Genomic DNA, 22,962 nt, shown 5'->3' on the forward strand with positions numbered 1-22,962 from the left:
ACTTCTGCAGCTGAGTCAGCAGAATTTGGGACCTGAACTCTGGCACCTCAGACCCAGCAAAAGCAGCTGCTTGCTCAGGTTTGCACAACTCAAAGGGACGGATCCTGCTCTCCTCCAAATCATTATAAATGTGAAGAACATAGAATTGTGGAATGGGTTGGGTTGGAAGGAACCTTCAGAATCACCCAGTTCCAACCACTGCCATGGGCAGGGACACCTCCCTCTAGCCCAGGTTGCTCAAAGCCTCATCATCTAGCCTCCCTCCAGGGAGGGGGCACCCACAGCCTCCCTGGGCAACCTGTCCCAGTGTCTCCCTACCCTCACTGGAAAGAATTTCTCCCTAATCTCCAGTCTAAATCTGCCCTCCTCAAGCTTCAATTCATCCCCTCTCATCCTAACACTACAAGCCCTTGTAAAAAAGGTTCTCCACAGACCCCCAACACCTTTCACAACTGCCCTTGGAGGGGTTTCAGCTTCCCACATCCATGGTCACAAACATGGCAACTCAAGGTGAGCAGGGAAACAGGGGGCCAGGAGGAAATTAATGCCCTGGTAGTGCCTATATCACAGAAGGCACCAGGTTGGGAAGGACCTCAGATCATCCATTTGAAGGCAAATTACAACTAAACATTTGGATTTGTTAGTATTCACCTTGCTAATGATCAGCCCACCCTGGGCTGGTTTTGTGTGATATAACTCTTTGGAATCCCAGTTGCTTTGTACACACAACCCAGCAGCAACAGCAAACAGCCAGAGAGCACCCAGCTGCCAAGCCTGCCACAACCTCCCTGCTAGGACAATGCCATTGCCCTGATCTTGGTGGCATTGGTGTCCAGAGCCTGGGTCATGAGTGGACAGGTCATGAACCAACATGCCACCTCCCACCTCCCCAGTCCAGCTGCAGTACTGCTCTTGTGCTCTAAGTCCTCCAAAAGCTGTTGTGCTGGGAGAGGGAAGGGAGGGAAGCTGACAGCTTGGCTAATACAAAATCAAAGTCCATACAGAGGAACAAGTTCTGCCTAAAAGAACCCAAACAAACAAAGGAGCACAGCTCCAGCCAACACCTGGGCATCATCCAGAGGACCACTTTTGCAACAGGGACTTTGCAAACACCACCCACACGTGGTTGTGCAGATGAAAGGTCTCCCCATGGCTGCTGCTCAGCTAGAGGAGGGGAGAACAGCACAAGGATGCAACCTCTGTCCCCCTTCACCTGTCAAAACTAACCCCAAAAAAGACCCTAGCAAGCCACAACAACTTCCTACTGGGGATACCTGAGTTCTCCTCCCTGCTTTCCACCTGCCCCAGTCCATTGCTCTGCCTTGCAGACAGTTTCTCACTAGGTTTTTAGCGCATCAGGTTTAGGACAGCAGCTTGCATGGACGCAGCAGGCACCACCTCCAGGCACACAGCAGGGTAAGAGCACTGCAGACCAGCAGCACATTTCCTTCCCAGCTGCTCTGGAGGCAGCACAAGTGGCATTTCCTACTGGTTTCAAACCTCTTGACTCTTCCATAGTCCCCTGCAAACCTCTGCTGCCCCTCCACCTGCAGAGCTATGAACACAAACCACATCCACAGCCACTTACTTGCACTCCCTTTCAGCTCAGCAGCTTTTCTCTTCCCTGGAGCTCCAAGGTTTAGACCTTGTGCTCTGCCTAGAGACAGCAAATCCAGCAGCTAATATCCTTTGAATGCAAGAAGGAACATCAAGGACACTTTACTGAAGTTCTCCTCCAGCATCTCTTGCTCATTGCATTGACCAACAAAGCTCATTTGAACTATTTCTGTGGGTGGGGAAGTGTCACTGTCTGGATGCAACAGGGTGCCAGGAGCAGAGAGGGGATTTCCAGCCATCCAGCTGACTGGATCAGCATGGAAACACAGCACAGATTTTTATGTAACTGGTGGCTGTGCTTGCTCAGACTTGCTCTGCACAGGAGTTGTCTCCATTCCTTGAGTGGGGGAAGGTTTTGACACCATCTGAGAGGTATCTGGCCTCAAGCTGACCCAGGAAAGGTTTAGGTTGAATATTAGAAGAAACTTCTTCACTGAAAGGGTTCTCCAAGACTGGAACAGGCTGCCCAGGGAGGTGGTTGAAGCTCCATCCCTGGAGGTGTTTAAAAGCCACATGAACATGATTTAGCATCAGAGTTAGAGACTGGTTGGACTTGATGATCTTGAAGGTCTTTTCCAACCAAAATGGTTCTGTGATTCTATAAGAGGACTAAAGGCAACTCAGAGTGGCAGATGTTGGTCATGCAAGCACACAGGAACCATTGTCCTTGTGTGGGCACAAGTGTCCTCAGACACAGAGATGCAAAAATCCTTCCCTGCACGGGAAGACCCTGATGCCACCACTCTCACACAGCTCTCTGGACACAGCTCTATCTTTGTTCCAGTAGAGAGGTCTGGGAAGCTCTCCCCAACCTGACAAAATGATGATGTCTATCCCTCAAGCACCCAAGTGCTTTGGAAAGGAACCAGACTAAGAGATGACTCTAATTTTGCCAAGAAAGGGAAAGCTGAGCTGGGATCCTGCTTGCTCTGCAGAGCCATGGATGGAGGCTATCGAGATGACCCTCAGGCAGAGGACCTGCTGTGAGCAAGGGGCAAACCTCAAGGCCCTTTTTGTGCCCTGTTGTTTGCTCTCTGCTGAATGTGTGATGTTTGTCTTGCTGGCTCCTTCTGGGATATGTATGAAAGAGCATTTTTCATGCTCAGTGAGTTAATGATTAGCCCTGGACAAGTGGTCAGTGAGCAATCAAGAAAGCACATTAGAAGGAAGAAAGCACAACAGAGCCTCTTTCATCCCCACACGGAAATAAAATCCTTGTTTTCTTTGACTGGGAATTACCCATCATAAAATTGTCACTTGACAGCCTGAAATAAGTCCCCTCTCTGAAGGCATTCCTTGGCATCTAGCAGCTCTAGAACTTAGAATAGCAGGTAGGTCAAGAGCCATGCTCAGGAAATGCACATTCCCACCACCACCAACCCTTGCAGTGGCCAACAACATGCTCCAGTCAGGCCAAGGGAAAGAGCCCAGTGGCTCGAGGAGGGAAAAGAGCCCAGTGGCTCGAGGAGGGAAAAGAGCCCAGTGGCTCGAGGAGGGAAAAGAGCCCAGTGGCTCGAGGAGGGAAAAGAGCCCGGTGGCTCGAGGAGGGAAAAGAGCCCAGTGGCTAAAGAGCTTTGGCTTCTTGCAAGCCATCACTTCAGAAAGTCAGAAATATTAATCCTGAAGACTATGGACACATTACAAGAGAGTCACAGTTTGGTTTGGCAGTCTCCAACAAGGAAGAAATGTTCACAATGAGGGTGGTCAGACACTGGAACAGGTTTGTCCAGAGAAGTCATAGATGCCCCAGCAGTGGAAATATTCGAGGTCAGGTTGAGTGAGACTTTGAGCAACGTGGCTTAGTGAAAGATATCATTGTCCATGCTGAGGCGGGTGGACTAGATGAGCTTCAAACATCCTTTCCAAACCATTCTGCCAGAGCAGGTTTTCCTAAGAATTGTTTTTGGCAGCACAGTGAACAAACCTTCCTGGCACTGCATGGAAGATCCTTTCCAACCAAAACAATTCTATGAACAACATTGAAAGGGAATCTGATTCAAGTTATAGAACCCTCAGCTGCAGCATCATCTCCTGGCAAGGGTCAAGTGAGAAGCTGAGCTCTTGGTTGCCACCTAACTTTCATACTTACCAGGGTGCAGAGGCTTTTGGACCATTTCAGTCTTGTGAGAAGCTGTTCTGATTCCAGATCCATCTCTGATCTTGAACCAAGGTTCTTCTGGTTTGTCCCAAACTGCTTTTTATGCTGCTCACACCACACTGTTTCCTGCCCAAGGGATACTCTGCTCTGATGGACACAGTGGTGGCTTGCAGGCATTGCATTAGCTGAGTTTGTCAGAAGAACAACTCCTCTCCTTTCATGGAGGGGAAGATTGGGATGAGACCCATGAGCAGTCATGCTGCCAGGGCAAGAGCAAGCAGAGCCAGCAGCTCCTTCTTGCCCATTCAATCCTTGGCAGAAGTGATGAAGTCCTGCATTTGCCTCCAGCTCAAGAAGCCATAGCCCTCCTTTCCTCCAGGCATGAAGATTATTAGATGAGCTGCTCAGGTGACCATTTTGCAAGTGATTATTCACCAACTTCTGTGCCTTTTCCAGGGAATGCAGGAAAAATGACCTTCCTGGTGCTCATCTTCCTGCTCACCCTCCTGCCAGCCCAGTCTGCAAGCAGCAAATACCTCCCCAAGTCAGCAAGTAAGTGGAACCTCCCTGGGGCCCAGCTCTTGCTTTTTAGCCTGGTTTAGCTGTTTTAGACTTGCTTGTTTAGCCTGGAGGAGGCTCAGGGAGACCTTAATGCCACCTACAACTACCTGAGGGGAGGTTGTAGCCAGGTGGGGGTTGGTCTCTTCTCTCAGGCAACCAGCAACAGAACAAGAGGACACAGTCTCAAGCTGTGTAGGGGAAAGTTTAGGCTTGATCTTAGAAAGAAGTTCTTCACAGAAGGAGAGATTGGCCATTGGGATGGGCTGCCCAGGGAGGTGGTGGGGTCCACATCCCTGGAGGTGTTATGGTCTAGAGGATTAGTTAGTGTTGGGTGATCGATTGGACTTGATGATCTTGGAGGTCTCTTCCAACCTGGTTGATTCTGAGATTCTTGTGGGTAGCCCAAGACCAGCGGGGGAAGCAGGGTTCAGGGAGTGTCTCTACCTCATCAGTGCCCACCAGTGCCCCAGGACCTTGCAGACCACATCACGCTGCAGAGCCCTGGGTCCGTGACTGCCGCGGTGCACTCGACCTGCTCCGCAGAGCCATCAGGTTGTGCAGCACTTCTGACACTCACAGCCACTGTGTTTTCCTCTTGCAGTCTCCAGCCCTGTGTTTGGACCATGGCAGGTCTATGGTCTGCTCAATGGCTCAGTCACCATCACCTGCTTCTACCCTCCCACCAGTGTCAACAGGCACGACAGGAAGTACTGGTGCAGGGCATCGGCCACGAGCTGCAGGACCATCATCTCCACCAGCGGCTACGTCGCTGCAGGCTACGAAGGCAGAGCCTCCCTCATCGACTACCCAGAGTCCAAGCACTTCCAGATCACCATCTCCGGGCTCACAAAGGCAGATGAAGGCAACTACCAGTGTGGTGTTGGCATCAATGACCGAGGGCTGTCCCACAAAGTCAGCCTGGTGGTTTCTGAAGGTAATTGCAACTCTTAAGGGGAACCTTAAAGTCTCCTCTTCCTTCCCTTGTTGCCCCTCCTTTTGACAAGGCTGCACAGGGAGTCTGCCCAATGTCTGAGAGCTCAGGATGCTCCCGCTGAAATAATGCCAGATTTCCTTTCCCCCTGTGCTCTCATAGGATGAGTTTTTGAACCCAAAACCTGGCATAAAAATCCAACTAAATGAACCTGATCTCACAAACATTGCTTAGACACTTCAGGCTTTCCTCAGCCACCAAAATGTAGGGAGCTGCAACCAGGACTGCCCATCACTCCCAGTGTAGCCTCCAACCCATGGCTGCAAGCCAAGCTATGGGAGAGTTTCATGTGAACAGGGTGTGCAGGACAAGGTCCAGGGTGCAGAGCATGGTGCAAACTCATTGCATAGCCCCTGGAAGAAGGCTCTGGGACAAACTCTGCTCTAGAGTGGGCAGTGACACAGCGCAGAGACCTCAGTCCTCAAATGAGTGACAAGCACAGGACAGAGCTAGGGAGACCATGGAGTACAGTCATAGAAGGCTGAATCATTAAGATAGAGTCATTAAGGCTGAAAAGAGCTCTAAGGTCATCCAGTACCTGAGGACAGAAAAATCCAGAGAGTGATGCTTGAAGGAGCAGCTGGTGGGGTGGGCAGAGAAGATGGAGATGTTGGTGGAAGGAGAATATAGAGTCAGAGAATCATGGAATTGTTTGGGTTGGAAAAGACCTCAAAGATCATTGAGTCCAACCATCAGCCTAAGACCACCCTGGCCCCAAGTGCCATGTCCTCAAGTTTCTTGAACCCCTCCAGGGATGGTGACTCCACCACCTCTCTGGGCAGCCTGTTCCAATCCCTGACCACTCTTGGAGTGAAGAAATTGTTCCTAATCTCCTACCTAAACCTCCCCTGGTGCAACCTGAGGCCATTTCCTCTTATCCCATACAATTTAGCAAAGCAGAGAGGAACTCTGCTGGAGAAAAGCCTCCAGGGTGTTGCACACCATTGTGGACAGAGCAGGCAGAAGCCTCTGATGGCTCTCTCTATGCACAGGTCCACATGTACCTGAGGGTGCTGAGCTCTTCTACGTGGAGCTGCACAGCACTCTGACCATGGCCTGCAGCTTTGGGGAGGAGTCTGCAGGCGAGAGGAAGTACTTGTGCAAGCTGAACAGAAGTGGCTGCCACACCATCATTGATACCTATGGGGACATCGATGAGGACTACAAGGGGAGGGCTCTGCTGAGCAGTAAGGACACTGAAGGCTCCTTCAGCATCACAATAACTCACATGGACTGGCAGGACTCTGGCTTCTACCTGTGTGGGTTTGGTGTCCACGGGACAAGTGGAGAAACAAAGGAGCTGGACGTGCACGTCTATGAGAGTGAGTAAGCTCCTCCCAGGGAGCTCTGCCCTTCCCAGAATCACAGAGCTGCCTAGATTGGAAAAGACCTCAAAGATCACTGAGTCCAGTCTTTGACCCAACACTTGACCAAACCATATTCCCAAGCACAATGTCTACACAGCTCCTAAGTACCTCCAGGGATGGGGACTCCACCACAACCCTAGGCAGCCTGTCCCAATTCCTCACCATTCTTCCAGTGCAGACTTTGTTTCTAATACCCAACCTGAACCCCCCCCTCCCCCACTCCTGTCACTCATTGCATGTAAGAACAGATTAGCACCCACCTCACTCCAACCTACTTTCAGGGAGTTGTAGAGAGTGAATTTGGGGGGGGGGGGGGGGGGGGGAAAGCCCTAAGGGATGCTTTAGGGTCACTTCCTAGCAACAGAATTCCACCACTGAGCAATGGAGCACTGGGACAGGCAGTCCAGAGAGGATGCAGAGTCTCATTTCTCTGGAGACATTCAAAACCCACCTGGATATAATCCTGTGCTGCCTGACCTAGAGGTACCTCCATTAGCAGAAGGGTTGGGCTAGATGATCACCAGAGGTCCCTTCCACCTCCCACCATCCTGTGATCTGCACCCCTTAGCTTCACCTTGCTTGGCTCAATCCAGAGTCTGTCCTCTTGGGAGAGCACCCCAGGGCCATGCACAGCTGCTCATTTCGCTTTTGCCTCCAGGGAACGACGTTCCTCAGGGCAAGCCCACAATCATTGCTGTCAAAGGGAGTTCAGCCACTTTTGAGTGCCACTATGCCCCCACCAGAAGCTCCTCTCTCAAGTATTGGTGCAAGTGGAAGCAGAATGGCTGCAGCCGCATCATCGACAGCTCCGGGTTTGTGGCACCCCTGTACGAAGGGAGAGTGGCCCTGTACAACAACCCAGTCAACAAAACATTCACCATCATCCTCAACCAGCTGAAGGACAGTGACAAAGGCTACTACTGGTGCATGACAGAAGATGAGAAGGAGCAGCAATCCTCAACCGAGCTGAAGGTCATAGACGGTAGGAGCTCACGTGTTGGCAGTGCTCTGCCTGCTCAGTAGGTACAAAACAACCTCCTCGGCAGCCCAAGGGAGCAGATCTGCTATTTGGGGAAGAGACGTGATCATTGTGATCACCCCACCACCACCCACCATCCCCCCAGGAGCTTTCAAATGGAGGCACAAGGTTTTGGTTTTATGGGGAAGCCTTCACAAAAGCTTCCCACACAAGGAGTTCTTAAGCCTGGCTAAAGACTCGCCCCCAGCTTCCAGCCAGAGATGAATATAGAATCATAGAATTGTTCTGCTTGGAAAAGTCCTCTCAGATCAGCAAATCCAACCCCACCATGGCCACTGAACCAGGTCCCCATGTGCCATGGCCACATGTTTCCTGAACACCTCCAGGGATGGGGCACCCACAATCCCTGGGCAGCCTCCACCCTTCACTATTGAGAATTTCTTTCTAACCTCCAGTCTAAATTCACCTCCTCAAGCTTCAGTCCAGTCCCTCTCATCCTGTCACCACAAGCCCTTCTAAACCATTCCTGCCCAGCTCTCCTGTAGCCCCTTCAGGTACTGGAAGGCTCCTCTAAGGTGTCCCCACAACCTTCTCTTCCCCAGTCTGAGCAGCCCCAGCTCTGCCAGCCTCTGCCCACACAGGAGCTGCTCCAACCCTCTGATCATCTTCATGGCCCTGCTCAGCCTTGACCTTCTGTTTGCCCTTGCAGGAGAACCTGGGCTGCAGGGACAGGAGGATGTGGAGGCACAAGTGGGTTCCCAGGTGGATTTAACTTGCTCTTACCCATGCAAATACTACTCCTACCAGAAGTACTGGTGCAGGTGGAACAGCACCAGCTGCATCCCCATGCCTGCTTCTGACCAAAGGCATCCTGGGCCAGATGTGAGCTGTGACCGTGACAACAGGACAGTCACCCTCAGCTTCGACTCGGTGACCAAGGCAGACCAGGGCTGGTACTGGTGTGGAGTGACACGAAACGGCCGCCTGGGGGAAACCATGGCCGTGTACCTCTCTGTGACCGAAGGTGAGCTGCAGGGCAGCTGCACACGGAGAGTTTTCTGCTCCTCAAGGCTGCGAATCTTGCTGCCGGCTGCTGAGAGCAAAGCCCTCTCCGTTGCCGCTAGGTTGCAGCACCTCGAAGGAGAAGAGCTCTCAGCATCCCAGGCCGGGTGCTGAGGTCACCCTGGTTGCACCTAGCCTGCAGAACCCGACAGCTGTTTTGGTTGGGAAAGCTCTCTAAGATCAGCAAGTCCACCTGACACCACCGTGCCCACCCAACTCGTGTCCCCCAAGTGCCACATCCACACATTCCTTGACCACCTCCAGGGATGACATCCAGCCACAAACACCCCCACAAGAACCCCCCACAAACACCCAACTGCTTTGTGTGCCACCATCTCCACGCTGCTGCTCCCACAACTAACCAACCTCTCTTCTCCTCTGGGAGACACAGGGCAGAGTGATGACCACAACCTGGAGATTCAGAACCTCGATGCCCCCAGTGGTGCTGAGCCTGGTGTCAAGCCCCAAGGAAGAGCCTTCAGTGACGCTGGGGTGCAAGGTGCAGCTGGCCCAGAAAGGTTTGTTCCCTCCAAGCCTCTGTCCTGTCTCATTTTCCTGAGGCTGATGTTAGTCCCTTGTTAGCTCTCTGTTTGCACACTGCCTGTGGGGCTTAGCAGCAAAAAGAATCACAGAAACTTTCAGGTTGGAAAAGACCTTCAGGACCACCAAGTCCAACCCAGAACCCTGCTCTCCAAGGTTCACTCCTAAGCCATATCCCCAAGCATCACATCCAAACCATCTTTGAATACGTTCAGAGTTGGTAACTCCACCACCTCCCTGGGAAACAAGAGAGATTCTTGTCCCTAAAGAACTTGTCTTAAAAACATCAGAGAAGGAAAATATTACAGCAAAAGGCCAAGATGGTTGGAAATTTCTCTAGCTCAAGGCAAAAACCACTCCCAGAAGGGAATGATTAGAATCACAGAAGAGATTCCAGGTGCAGAAAAAAACTACCTGAAAAACAACTCTGTCAAGAGCAGAGGGCTTCCCTTCACACATTTCTAACCAAGCTGCTGATGAAGCTATTCAGGCACAGCCTCTCTCCTACATTTTTCTGCGGCTTTTGTTTTTTTCCCCTGTTTTCTGAGGCCCAGTTCATTCCCTGAAGTGCAGCACACTCCTCCTGTTTACCCTCCTCTCCAGGTGTAGGCTGCTGGACTTTCACATGCATCATTCAGTCTTGAGTAATTAAACCCCAAATGTAGCTCACAGCTGAGTGACATCTTCCCCTCCATTCCAGCCCTGCCCAAAGCCAAGGCCCCAACACTCTTGTGTTGAGCCTGAGCCTTACTGGTGCTGTGCTCCTGGTCCTGGTGACAGCTTTCGCCGTGTTCAAATACAGGCAGCTGAAGAGATCTGGTGAGTTCCCTTCCCAGTCCCCCAGGAGATGTCAGCAACTAAGCCTAGTTGAGAGGTGTCCCTGCCCATGACAAGGAGGTTGGAGTAGATGATCTCTAAGGTCCCTTCCAACCTAAGCCATTCTATGATTCTGTGAAGATGAATCATAGGATCATTAAGGTTGGAAAAGACCTTTAAGATCATCAAGTCCAACCATGACCCAACTACCACGACAACAGCTGAGGGTGATGCCACAGCCTCTGCTGCTCCCCTAGTACCCACCATGCAGTGGGCAAACAGGGCACCCTGCTTCTCCCATTGACCCCATCCATATGGCTCCAACACCCAGGGGAGAGGGTATCTGGGCTGAGACACAGACCACCCCTCTCCATGGGCTCAGGACACAGACCACCCCTCTCCATGGGCTCAGGACACAGACCACCCCTCTCCATGGGCTCAGGACACAGACCACCCCTCTCCATGGGCTCAGGACACAGACCACCCCTCTCCATGGGCTCAGGACACAGACCACCCCTCCATGGACATTACACAGAGGTGGTTAGATGCCAGTGAGCTTTCAGCAACTCCAAACAAGCCTGTGGAGCGTTTATCTTGTGTTATCTCATGTTTCCACATTTCTCCTCCCTCTTCCCAGACCTGGTGTCTGTTGGCAGCTACAGGACCAACATCAGCATGGCAGACTTTGAAAGTGTGAAGGGATATGCAGCAAGCAACGATGCCTGTGTGAAGGAGAACGAGGAGACCCAGATTGGAGGGGATGGTAGGTGGCTGCCTCATGGGCTGGGCAGAGGCTTGCACAAGTACCCTACAAAAGCCACAGCTTGCCCACCATGCCCTGATGCCTGCCCCTTTCTCCCTGCAGAGTTCATCACCACCAAGGTCACCCCAGAAAGCTCTGCTGAGACAAAGAAGGCAAAAAGGGTAAGGAGGCAGGAGAAAGCTCACCTGACCTGGGAGATGACACCACAGCTCTCCAGCTCCTGCCAAAGGAGCTGCCCTCTCCCAGGGGCCTGTTTTATACCCAGGTGCTCCCCATCCATGGGGCTTTATTTATGCCCAGGTGCTCCCCATCCAACAGGACACAGAGTCAGCCCCAGGTGTTGTCAGGAAGGTTGGGATTAGGTTGTTGCCATAAATATGAAACAGTGGGATAAGCACACCCCAGAAGCCAGGGCACATCCCACCTTCCATCCTGACCCCCACAGGGACACTGGTTCAGGGGGCAGAGGTGGGCAAGGAGGTCTCTGCCATTGCAAGGGTTGTGACTTGCTCCTGTGGACCTATCTTTTCATCTGTCTTTCCCCCACCCCTTGTTTTGGCTTGGGAAAGGCCTCTAAGATCTTCCAGTCCAACCATCAACCCAACACCACCCTGGCCACTAAATCACATCCCCAAGTGCCATGGCCACAGGTTCCTTGAGCCCTTCCAGGGATGCTGACTCCACCACCTCCCTGGGCAGCCAATGCTCTCACATCAGCCCCAGCACGACCTCCAGCATTGTCCCACTTGCCCAGTCTGTCCATACCATCCCAGGATGCTCACAGCCCACAAAACCCTGCCCTTTCCCCTCCACATGCTACTTTCCATCCCAGACCACCTAACAGTGTCCTTCTGTCCTTCCCCAGAGCTCCAGGGAGGATGCTGACCTTGCCTACTCCACCTTCCTCCTCACCTCTGGCACCATCACACAGGATGGCTCCAGGGGGGGCAGCAGTGCCCCAGAGGTGGCCTCTCCAACCCGGGAGGGTCAGATCTGAAAGCAAGGGACCAGGAGGTGACAACAGCTTGGATTGGGCTCTGCCTTGAGGATCAGAGCAAGCCCTCAGCAAGCAGCACTCTGTACTGCTACCACAATTTGCTATAGTTTGATCTTTTTGATTTTTTGTTGGCTTCTTTTTTGCTTCAGTTCAGCTTTAAGCAGTGATTTAGGGGGAACTGGCTGATGCCAAACAGGGAAATGGCAGGAGCTTAAGGGGCTAAAGCCACCCTCCAGCCCCTCCAGTGCCCTTCCAACAGAGAAAAAGGCCAGAAGGCACATTACAAAAAAAAAAAAAAAAAAAAAAAAAAAAAAAAAAAAAAAAAAAGTCATTTTCTTTTAAAGGTAGATGGAAAAGCTTCTAGAGCAGCCTCTTGCTTTTGATTCCTCTCAGCTTCCTCCTCCAGAGGATCATATCTGTGGGCTAGACATGGTCTGGAGGGGTTTTGTGCACAAGCAATAAAGATCATCCCTGGCTTCAGCAGAGCAAGGGACTTGCAGTCCATGGGAGGGGGCATGGGGAAGAGGGTACCCAAAGAGGGATCCTCAGGGTGCATTTGTGGGGGGAGGGGAGGGTGTTTCTCCTCCTTTCACTGCAGCAGTGGAACATTAGCTCTGGTTTTGCAAACAGCACAGGATGGGAGAAGAAACCTGCAAGTGATGGAGAGGAACAGGCAAGGTTTTGAGTGATGTTTCACATCAGCATTTCCATCAGCTGCAGGGATTGATCCCAGCATGGCATTAATTAGTCTGACAACTTATTAGCAACCCCCTGTAGGTGATGAAGCAACAGGCACCAGTGCTGGCTGGCACTGGGTCGTTTGCATAGCACAGACCAAATTCCCCAGAGCAGCTGAACCAACACCCTCCCCTTTCTGACCTGGAGATGGAACAACTGAGCCCAATCCCTCTGCCACAAGCCACCCTGCTGAGGGTGGCCTTGGCAAACCCACCCCGAGCTCAATAAACCTGAGCACACATCACCCTCATCACTTTCCCTGGCTGACTTCACGCTCATCCAGATGGAAACAAGGATGACTGTCATTAAATGTTGTCTCTTGGTCTTGTTTTGCAGAGTGGGTGACAAAAGAGGGAAGAACAATTTGTTGGTGCATGGATTTCCAAGCAGCAGCACGACTCTGCTCTCAGTCAGGGAGAGCTGGCTGCAGAAAGCTGAGTACCTTGCTGACAAAGTGATGCAGGAAGCAGCAGGGAGAAAGCAGAGAAGCAATTTTCCATCAGCACCAGGAAGGGGATGAGCTGGTGCCAGCCTGGCAAAGAAAGGGGCTCTGGACATGTCTGGCAGGACCAGAGCTGGGAGAGAAGGGGTATAAAGGGGTAATAAGAGGCAGAAAAGGGTAGGAAGAGGTAAAAAAGGGTAGGAAGGGGTAGGAAGAGGATAGAAAAGGGTAGGAAGGGGTAGAAAAGGGTAGGAAGGGGTAGAAAAGGGTAGAGAGGGGTAGAAAAGGGTAGAGAGGGGTAGAAAAGGGTAGAGAGGGGTAGAAAAGGGTAGAAAGGGGTAGGAAAGGGTATGAAGGGGTAGAAAAGGGTAGGAAAGGGGTAGAAAAGGGCAAGAAGGGGTAGAAAAGGGCAGGAAGGGGTAGAAAAGCGTAGAGAGGGGTAGAAAGGTGTAGGAAAGGGTAGGAAGGGGTAGAAAAGGGTAAGAAGGGGTAGCAAAGGATAAGAAGGGGTAGAAAAGGGTAGGAAGGGGTAGAAAAGGGTAAGAAGGGGTAGAAAAGGGTAGGAAGGGGTAGAAAAGGGTAAGAAGGGGTAGAAAAGGGTAAGAAGGGGTAGAAAAGGGTAAGAAGGGGTAGAAAAGGGTAGGAAGGGGTAGAAAAGGGTAGGAAGGGGTAGGAAGGGGTAGGAAAGGGTAGGAAGGGGTAGGAAAGGGTAAGAAAGGGTAGAAAAGGGTAAGAAGGGGTAGAAAAGGGTAAGAAGGGGTAGAAATGTAGAAAAGGGTAGAAAGGGGTGGAATGGGGTAGAAACTGCACAGAGAACCCCAAATTCCTGAGCCTGTGTTGGTTACATGCAGCTCTGACAGCAAACCATGAAATGCAGAGAGGATGAGGAGCATCCCCTTGGCAACAGGGTGGGAAGGGGCTTGGATATCAGGAAAGGTGTGGAGGGGCCAGGGCAGGTGTGTGCCTGCCCAGAGTTGCTGGAAGTGAATGAATGCTTCTGGTGCAATAGGAAAGGTGTGAGCCTGGGAAGTGTCCCTGGGGGTGAGCAGTCAGAAAGCTGCAGGAGAAAGCTAAGGTTTGGAAATTTCTGAGAGGAGAAAACCCCTCCTGCTCTCCCTTTGCAAATCCTCTTCCTCTCCAGCTGCCTGCTGGCGTCCTTCCCTCAGCTCAGCTCAGCTCAGCTCCACCCCGAAGCGCTCTGGGAGCAGCAGGAATCAGCCCAGGAGGGGTGCAGGGGCCGAGGAACAGGGGTGGGCTGAGCACCCTGCCAGCTGCCCTGCCGTGCAGGGGGTGGGGAGGTGGAAACGTGGTTTGACATGAAAACCATAAACCAGGCATGGGCTGAGGCAGGCAACCCTCCGACCAGGATCTGAAATCAATGACAGCTGGTGAACGAGATGAGATCAATGAAAGCTGACAGCCTGAGCTGAGGGGCAGTAAAACCTACACTGCTCTCTCAAGCTGTGCTCCACACACAGCATGGGCAATAGAAGGATCCACCAAGAAGCTCCAATTCCTTCTTTCCTGCAAGAGTGGTCAGGGATTGGCACAGGCTGCCCGGGGAGGTGGTGGAGTCTCCATCCCTGGAGGGGTTCAAGAAACCTGTGGCCGTGGCACCTGGGGACATGGTTTAGTGTCCATGGTGGGGTTGGGTTAATGGTTGGACTGGATGATTTCAGAGGTCTTTCCCAACCCAAACTATTCTGTGGTTCTGTCTGACTGCTCTGGTTTGTGCTGATCAGCAGCATTTAGTTGGGTCTTGACACCAGGAGTGCACAACTCCTCATGGCTGCATGAAGAGGTGACTTGGGGGCTCTTGGTTCATTTCCTAAGGTGCTTAGACCTCTGCCACTGTCAGATGTTCCAGCAATAAATACATGGATGCCTCGTGGGAAAACACAGTGGGAACAGGATTGAGAGCAGGGAGAATCAGTGGGTACCAATCCTGGGGGCTAAGAGAGCCCAGAGTGGGAGAATACAGAGCAGAGCTGTACATAATGAACAATAAAAATGGTCTCAGAGACAAGCTGGGACCTTGAGCAACCTGGGCTAGTGGGAGGTGTCCCTGCCCATGGCAGGGGGTTGAAATTAGATGAGCTTTAAGGTCCCCTTCCAACCCAAACCACTCTAGGACTCTATGACTTAGCATCACTTGGGTCTAAGGTTTGGTCTCCCTGGCACACCAGGAATGCTGCATCAGCCCAGGGATGGAGAGGTCACCAGGAGGGACAGCAGCTGCTGTGAAAGAGCAGGCTGGTGAGCTTGGCAAGTTTCACCAGCCAGAAGCACCTAAATTCTTCAGAATTTTGACACATGGAGTCAGCACAGTTTCCAGTGGGGTTTATTTACAGTAATTGCAGCAGATTTCCACCAGACTCACTACTGTCAGTAAATTAACCCAACACACACAAGAGCCTTTTCTCTCTTCAGCAACCACGTGTCTTGCACAGACATTTTCTTTTTCTTTCACTGATAAGGCAGAAAATATCATCTAGAAAGGAAAGACAGACCTCTAAGGTCTGACATGCATGCTGGGACCTCATCTTGGAAGCTTTTCCCACACCTTGCACCTCACTTCAGCCAGGACAATCAGCAGCAGCAGTAGTCTCATGAGGCTGAGGCCAGAGCGTGGAGCACTGCTCTGCAGCATGGGCTACACCAGAGTCATTCCACAGACACCCAGGGAGATACCAAACTGGGAGAACTGGCTGCCAGCCAGCCAAGCTGTGCTACCATTCAGTGAGACCTGGACAGGCTGGAGAGCTGAACCTCATCAAGTTCAACAGGGCAAGTGTAGGGTCCTGCACCTGGGGAGGAAGAACTCCCTGCACCAGTGACCTGCTGGACAGCAGCTCTGTGGAGAAGGACCTGGGAGTGCTGGGGGAGAAGTTCATCATGAGCCAGCAATGTGCCCTCATGGCCAAGGAGGCCAGTGGTGTTCTGGAGTGGATTAAGAGTCAGCCAACAGGTCAAGGGAGGTTCTCCTCCAACTCTGTTCTGCCCTGGAGAGGCCACATCTGGAATATTATGTCCAAATCAGGGCTCCCCAGTTCAAGAGAGACAGAGAACTGCTGGAGAGAGTCCAGTGGAGGCTGCAAACTTGCTGAAGGTCCTGGAGCATCTCTGTGAGGAGCAAAGGCTGAGAGCCCTGGGGCTGAGAGCCTGGAGAAGAGCAGCCCCAGAGGGGATCTGAGCAATGCTCAGCAAGAGCTGAAGGGAGGAGAACAAGAGGCTGGGGCTGGGCTCTCTTAGATGGTCTCTTGGAGAGCAACCTTTGGCAGAAGTCAGCAAAGCAAGTGCAGAATTGACCCAACTCCATATTCCCATCCTAAGGCAAGACTCACCAAGGTACCTGGCTAGCAAAACCCTCCATGCCCTGCAATCCATGAGAAACTGCCCTGAGACAGGACACCCTTGTCCTGCAGGCTCCCCACAGCCTCCTTAGCCCTGTCCAGCTGTGGCTCCTTAACGCCTTCTGCTCTCTTTCTCCACCCAGTCTAGCAGGATGTCCAACTCACCCAGGGATTTCATGGCTGCTGATGTGACATTCAGCTGAGAGGAGATGAAGAAACAAGTTGTCAGCAAAAGTTGTGAGCACAACCCCATGGAAAGGGGAGCTGGAGAGCTGTGTTAGTTCCTAGGCTTAATCCCTGACTTACCCCCTCGTAGTTCACAAGGATCTGCTTCAGTTTCCCTACGGATTCCTGGCCACACACACACTTATTCTGTTCATGCTAGAGAGGCAAGAGAGAATTCATTGGGAAGAGAAGGCTCCAAGGAGACCTTAGAGCAGCTTTCCAGTACCTGAAGGGGATACAGAAGAGCTGGGGAGGGACTTTTGTCAAGGGTTGGGAGTGACAGGAGGAGGGACAATGTCTTTGAGCTGGGAGAGGGCAGGTTGAGACTGGAGATGAGGAAGAAATTCATTCCAGTGAGGATGGAGAGACACTGGAACAGGTTGCCCAGGGAGGTTGTGGATGCTCCCTCCCTGGAGGTGTTCAAGGCCAGCTTGGATGAGGCCTTGAGCAACCTGGGGCTGGTGGGAGGTGTCCCTGCCCATGGCAGAGAGTTGGAACTCCCTCCTTAAGGTCCCTTCCAAGCCATTCTATGATTCTATGACCAGATACCACAAGTTGCCCAGAGAGGTGGTGGAGGACCCATCCCTGAAGACATCCAAGATGAGACTTGATGGGGCTGTGAGCAGCCTGATCTAGCTGGAGGTGTCCCTGCTGACTGCAGGGGGCTTGGAGAAGATGATCATCAAGCCCAACCATTGACCCAACACCACCATGGCCACTAAACCTTGGCCCCAGGTGCCATGGCCACAGGTTTCTTGAACCCCTCCAGGGATGGAGACTCTACCACCTCCCTGGGCAGCCTGTTCCAAGTCTTGACCACTCTTGCAGTCAAGAATTTTTTGCTAATATCCAATCTAGCAGAAGCAATTGAAGGGTAGCCATAGTCCAGACTTACACAGTGCTCGAGGTTCCTCCTGACACTGAGGAAGGAGTTGGCTATGCTGCTGATCTTGCGGTTGATGTAGGAATCCTCTGTCCTGCAGTGCTTGAAAACTTTGTCCACATAGAAGGTGAAGAGCTGGTGAGTGATGCAGCATCTCTCTGAAGACTTAAGGAGTACATTGCTTGTTTGAAAAGCTCTTCCAAAGTGCTTCAAAGCTGGAGCCACCAAGCCCTCCTAGGGTGGTCAGCTCCAGCTCTCCTTCAACGTCAAGCTTGATGGAACTCAGAGCAACCTGATCTAGTTGGAGATGTCCCTGCTTGCTGCAGGAGGGTTGGACTGGATGGCCTCTAGAGGTCCCTTTCAACACAGTGCATTCTATGAATCTCTGACTGGAGGAATCATCAGAGACTCACCAAATGGTAGGGTTGGGAAGGGACCTCTGGAGATCCTCTAGTCCAGGATGCTTGCTGGAGACGTGATGAGGACACCTACCTTAACCTTGTGGAGAGAATGGGGGTAGGACAAGATGCTGAGGGTCCTGATGGGGTCTCTGGCTTGCTGCACAGGAGAAGACAAGGATAAAGATGATGATGGACATGCTGGCTCCAGAGGAGCTTCAGGAGCAGCTTGTTCAGCTCCACAGGAGCCCAGAGCCATACTTACAATGTTGGCTTTAATTGCGTTGAAACCAGACCTGATCTCAGCCATGCTCATGGAAACTCTGCAGGGGCCAAAGTGGAAGATTTTATTCCCAGCTGTTGGCATCAAAATCAAGCAGCAAGTCATGGAGAGGAGGCAGAGGAACAAACAGGATCCCTTCATGCTGCCTCAGGGTGCAAACACAGCAAGGTGCCTGGGAGACCTGCTCAAGGGAGACAATACTGCCTTGGAATCTGTCCTGAATAACTCAGTTGTGATGCTTCTGAGATTAATCAGATTGGTTTAGTCAGCACTTGTAGATGTGCATTGAAACCTCCACTCTGAGCAGCATCTCTTCCCTATTTTTTTTTTTTCACTCCCCATGTGCCAAATATTTAGCAGAAGATAAATCAAACCCAACGAAAATCAAACCCAAACCCAAACTAAACCCAAACCAAATCAAACCCTGAGCCAAATCAAACCCAAACTAAAGCAGCCCCAAGCCAAATCAAACCCAACCCAAATTAAAGCCTGAACCAAACTAAACCCTGAACCAAATTAAACCCTGAACCAAATCAAACCCTGAACTAAGCCTAAAACACCCCAAACCAATCCCAGCACAAATTAAACCCAAACCAACCCCAAACCACATTAAATCCAAATCAATGCAACCCAAATTAAATCCAAACTAAATTACACCCAAATCAAATTAAATCCAGACTAAATTGCACCCAAACCAACCCAAACCAAGCTAAATCCAACCCATCTAAATTAAACCCAAACCAACCCCAAACTAAATTAAACACCAAACCAACCCCAAACAAACCGAACCCCAAATCAAACCAACCCCAAACCAAACCAACCCCAAACCAAATTAAACCCCAAACAAACTGAACCCCAAATCAAACCAACCCCAAACCAAGCCAACCCCAAACCAAATTAAACCCAAACCTACCCCAAATCAAATTAAACCCAACCGCAAACCAACCCCAAACCAAATTAAACTCCAAACCAACCCCAAACAAACTGAACCCCAAATCAAACCAACCCCAAACCAAGCCAACCCCAAACCAAATTAAACCCAAACCAACCCCGAATCAAATTAAACACAACCCCAAACCAAATTATCCCCAAACCAACCCCAACCAAATCAAACCCCAACCAACCCCAAATCAAATTAAACACAACCCCAAACCAACCCCAAACCAAATTATCCCCAAACCAACCCCAACCAAATCAAACCCCAACCAACCCCAAACTAAATTAAAACCCAACCAAATTAAACCCCAAACCAACCCCAACCAAACTGAACCCCAAACCAACCCCAAACTAAATTAAAACCCAACCAAATTAAACCCCAAACCAACCCCAACCAAACTGAACCCCAAACCAAACCCACCCCAAACCAAATTAAACCCAAACCAACCTAAACCAAATTGAACCCCAAACCAAACCAAATCAAGCCAAATATATGACAAAAGCTCCCAGAACAAGTGAAAAAGAAAGAAAAATACAAGAAAATGCCACTAAAAGATTGCATGGAAACAGAAAAAGTCCTCCTGAGAAATCTTCATCAGAAAAATAGAGATAAATTGAGTTTTTTGAAGCCCCCTGACCGAGAAGCAGCAGGAGAGGACCACAACTGAAAGCAGCAGATCCCAAAATTGGCTCTCCAGAGAAAATGCTTTCCCTTAGAACTATCCAGCTTCAAATGCAAGTGCTGAAAAGGAAAGTTCTTAATGAAAAAAATAATAATAAAAAAAAAGTCCCCTTGGAGACAAATGACAGCACTAGAGGGAAAGCCAAAAGCTGCCATCAGTGCTTTACCTGCTCCTCTGAGGTGGGCTCCCCTTGTCCTGCTGGTGTCTGACCTGCAGGGCTCTGAAGGATGCACTTTTATCCAGGTATTGGGAGGAAATAACTCTTGGATTAACTTTTGGGATTTTTCTTGCTTTCCCCAGCACCTATTTCCCTCTGTAATTGAATGAATTAATGAGGGAGTGAAAGGGACCAGCTCCTTCACCCCCAGGTGTTTCCCAAACCCACGGAGGCGGGAAGGAGTTTTGGCACCACTCCTTTCATCCGGGAAGAAGGACAGGAGCAAGAGGAGGGATCATCCTGGGGGGGTCCATCCCCAAAACACCAACCTCGGGGGCTTCCCCAGAAGGAAGCCACACTCTCAAGCCCTCCTGGAAAGGGACTGGTTCCAGCTCATCAAGGAGGTGTTGGGATCTGGGAAGCTGAGCGGCATCACCCCCCTGGGACGCCAGTGGTCGGAACAGCCCAGGGTGCCTGGCAGCAGGACGTGGTGGGTTGGCAGAAGGAGAGTGACTCAGGAAGTTGGCAAGACCTTTCTCCATCCCTGTCCTGGTACATGGGCCCTTCACCCATGAGGTTTACTCCTCAGATTGGTGGACAGTTGTCTCCATCAGCACATCCCTGGGGTTTGGAGACTGGAGGTGCAGGGACACGGGAGGGCAGAGCTTTGGGATGGCAGCTCCCAGGAGAAGTCACTTAGTTTTCAGGAGTACAAATGACTTAAGTGATCATTATGGACAGTCCCCCAGCTTTCACCCTGCAGGAGGACAGAAATGTCACTCAGCCCTTTAAAACCCACAGCCCAGTGGCAGCAGGGACATTTTGCCCCCCCCCCCAGAGAAAGCCTTTGCAAAGTCTGCGATTACCCTGCCACAAGCAACAGCTGCTGAGCAAAACTGATGCAGCCCAGGTCCTTGAGCAAACCAGACATGTTCTCATACCAACCTTCTAGATCCAGACTGTCCCCAGGGAGCCAAGAGGTAGCCAGCTGGGCCACGTTGTCACATGAATGTGGCACTACTGCTGCAGAACCCAGGCTGGCTCACCATGCTGTTGGCTCTGAGGCTGGTTGGGTTGTCCCTGTCACCCCTCTGGAGTGACATTCAGTCTGCAAACAAAACCAAGCAGATAAAAAGACATCTTGGACTGTTTATACTCAGAAGAGAAGGTCAGATGGAGTGAGAGGGTATGGATGTGGCAGAGACACCTTTCTGATCCCACAGACAACCTCTGGAGCAGGCACGATGCTGTCATGAGAGCAGCAAGCTGAGGAACGTGAGTGCCTCTTGTGTGCCACTGCCTGTGGGCCAGGGCTGTTCTCACAGTTCTGCTGGGTGAGTAATTTATTGATAACCAAGCTGCAACTTGAGCAGCTCCCCGTTATCAGGGGAGGGCTAGGCAAATGCATCTTCTGCCCAGGCTAGTCAAGAGTATTGCACACCCAGCATTGCTGAAACCACCCTAAATGCACCCAACCTACCTCCCTCATCCCACTCTGAAACAGCCCAAGTTTGCAGCAGGTCACAATGACCCTCGTTGAGGTGCTGGAGGGCTCCTCAGCAGCACCAAGTTGTCCATCTCTGTCATCCTCTCTTAGTGCCCAGCTGCTGCCTGTGGTTGTGGTACTTCCACGTTTTGCTTGGAGCAGAGGAAGTGGCAGCAGCAGCATTCCCAGGGAGCCTGGTGCACACCCAGGCTGGGTGAGGAAAGGAGGGAAGAGGCAAGGAGCTGTTACTTCATTATGTAAATTGCAGATGAGAAGAAGGGATTTCTCTTTGGGTGGGTTTGGGGATGGTGTTTTCCCTTTTGGTAACTGAGCTGATGCCCAGGACAGGTCAGCCAGATGCTGACAGGCAAGAAACACTCCTGGCCTACAACTTGCCAACCAGGCTGGAGGAGGAGGAGGAAAGATGCTGGAGTGATGCAGGAATGGAAGTTAAATGTTGCATTATGAGGGTGCTGCACTCCAGACCTCTTCACAGTCCTGGGTGAGCAGCCCTTGACCCTTCCATCCTGTCAATGACCATATGGAAAGCAGAGCCAACAGAGTGACCCTCATCCAAGGGCAAGGAGGAGGATGGCATCAGAGCAGGGAGACAACCCAGACATCTTCTTGCCTAAGGATTTTAAGTGTGTGGAGTATTGATTACCCCACTTGCTGGGCCTGGGGGAGGTCTGAAACCATCTCTTATCAGAAGAGATGTGATGGCACCAACAGGGATCCTGGCATGAGTTGGACCAACTCCTGATGGGAGCCAATCACCCAGGCTTGGCTTTCCCCTGGCAGCCTGCCCAAGGGAGGCTCTCACCTACCTGCCAGCTACAGCAACATGAAAATATCCTCCACAAAACAGCAAGATGCTCTGGGAAGGAAGAGGAAAAGGAGAAGCAGGGATTTCTGAACTGCAGCAGCCTGCAGATGAGCTCAGAGAGTGAAATGGGAGCTGACTGCCCCAGGCACTCTCACAACAATTAAACATTTCCTGTTCTGCAGCACCTGGGAGCCTGCTGGGAGCAGGGAAGGGGTCCTCTCCCTGGGAAGCCTTCCAGGCAATTCCCAGCTAACAAAGGTAGGACTCCTCCTTCGGGATTTTATGGAAGATGTGTTGTGAAAGGGCACAGTGAAAGGGGGGACAACCCAAACAACGAGCAAAGGCAGCACGGAAGGCTGTTAGCCACGCAGAGGAATTCAAACCCGTGGTGCATGGATCGCTGGTGAAGTGAGAAATCCTTTACACAGCGTCCACGGTGAGCAGCACAGCTCCTGCAGCAACTCAAAGAGGCACAGAAGGGACTGGCCAGAAAGAGAACCTCCTGGCAAACAACCCTTGGGGCAGCCTCCTCGGCCACTCCAGCTCTCAGCAGCTCTGACCACAGTCAGGACTGACGCTCAGCCTCACAGGAGTTCAGGGCTTGGAAGGGACTTTATCTTGCCAAGGAAGTGGTCACGTTCCCACGGCCAGCAGCACGCAAAGCTGGCATCGCTGCCATGGCAACAGAAACATCTCAGCAACAGCAGAAAGCGGCAGCCTGCTGCAGACAAATGCTTTGTTGAGATGACTAACAGAGCAGA

The 22,962-nt window shown here is 51.5% G+C and overlaps 2 protein-coding genes across 2 annotated transcripts; one reads left to right on the forward strand and one right to left on the reverse strand.

Annotated features, from left to right (window-relative positions):
• The first annotated feature begins 4,185 nt into the window (after nucleotides 1-4,185).
• LOC128978081 (polymeric immunoglobulin receptor-like) lies at nucleotides 4,186-12,056 on the forward strand. Its single transcript, XM_054395838.1, has 10 exons — nucleotides 4,186-4,267; nucleotides 4,878-5,210; nucleotides 6,260-6,589; nucleotides 7,293-7,616; nucleotides 8,323-8,637; nucleotides 9,061-9,193; nucleotides 9,916-10,034; nucleotides 10,669-10,794; nucleotides 10,897-10,955; nucleotides 11,660-12,056. The coding sequence occupies exons 1-10, from the start codon at nucleotides 4,186-4,188 to the stop codon at nucleotides 11,789-11,791; spliced, it is 1,953 nt and encodes a 650-aa protein (XP_054251813.1). The 3' UTR covers nucleotides 11,792-12,056.
• Nucleotides 12,057-16,436: 4,380 nt separating this feature from the next.
• LOC128978039 (interleukin-20-like) lies at nucleotides 16,437-18,254 on the reverse strand. Its single transcript, XM_054395784.1, has 5 exons — nucleotides 18,096-18,254; nucleotides 17,925-17,990; nucleotides 17,445-17,597; nucleotides 16,631-16,705; nucleotides 16,437-16,523 (listed from the first exon to the last, which is right to left on the reverse strand). The coding sequence occupies exons 1-5, from the start codon at nucleotides 18,252-18,254 to the stop codon at nucleotides 16,437-16,439; spliced, it is 540 nt and encodes a 179-aa protein (XP_054251759.1).
• Between the last annotated feature and the right edge of the window lie 4,708 nt (nucleotides 18,255-22,962).

This window comes from Indicator indicator, chromosome 35, assembly GCF_027791375.1.
Source record: "Indicator indicator isolate 239-I01 chromosome 35, UM_Iind_1.1, whole genome shotgun sequence".
NCBI lineage: Eukaryota > Metazoa > Chordata > Aves > Piciformes > Indicatoridae > Indicator > Indicator indicator.

Excerpts from the sequence above, each read along its gene's own strand:
- LOC128978081 (XM_054395838.1), top strand. The coding sequence starts at position 4,186 with ATGACCTTCCTGGTGCTCATCTTCCTGCTCACCCTCCTGCCAGCCCAG. Across the intron at positions 10,035-10,668 it reads CAGGCAGCTGAAGAGATCTG|ACCTGGTGTCTGTTGGCAGC; the intron begins GTGAGTTCCCTT and ends CCCTCTTCCCAG. Across the intron at positions 10,956-11,659 it reads AGACAAAGAAGGCAAAAAGG|AGCTCCAGGGAGGATGCTGA; the intron begins GTAAGGAGGCAG and ends GTCCTTCCCCAG.
- LOC128978039 (XM_054395784.1), bottom strand. The coding sequence starts at position 18,254 with ATGAAGGGATCCTGTTTGTTCCTCTGCCTCCTCTCCATGACTTGCTGC. Across the intron at positions 17,598-17,924 it reads ATTCTCTCCACAAGGTTAAG|TCTTCAGAGAGATGCTGCAT; the intron begins GTAGGTGTCCTC and ends GTACTCCTTAAG. Across the intron at positions 16,706-17,444 it reads GGAGGAACCTCGAGCACTGT|CATGAACAGAATAAGTGTGT; the intron begins GTAAGTCTGGAC and ends TTGCCTCTCTAG.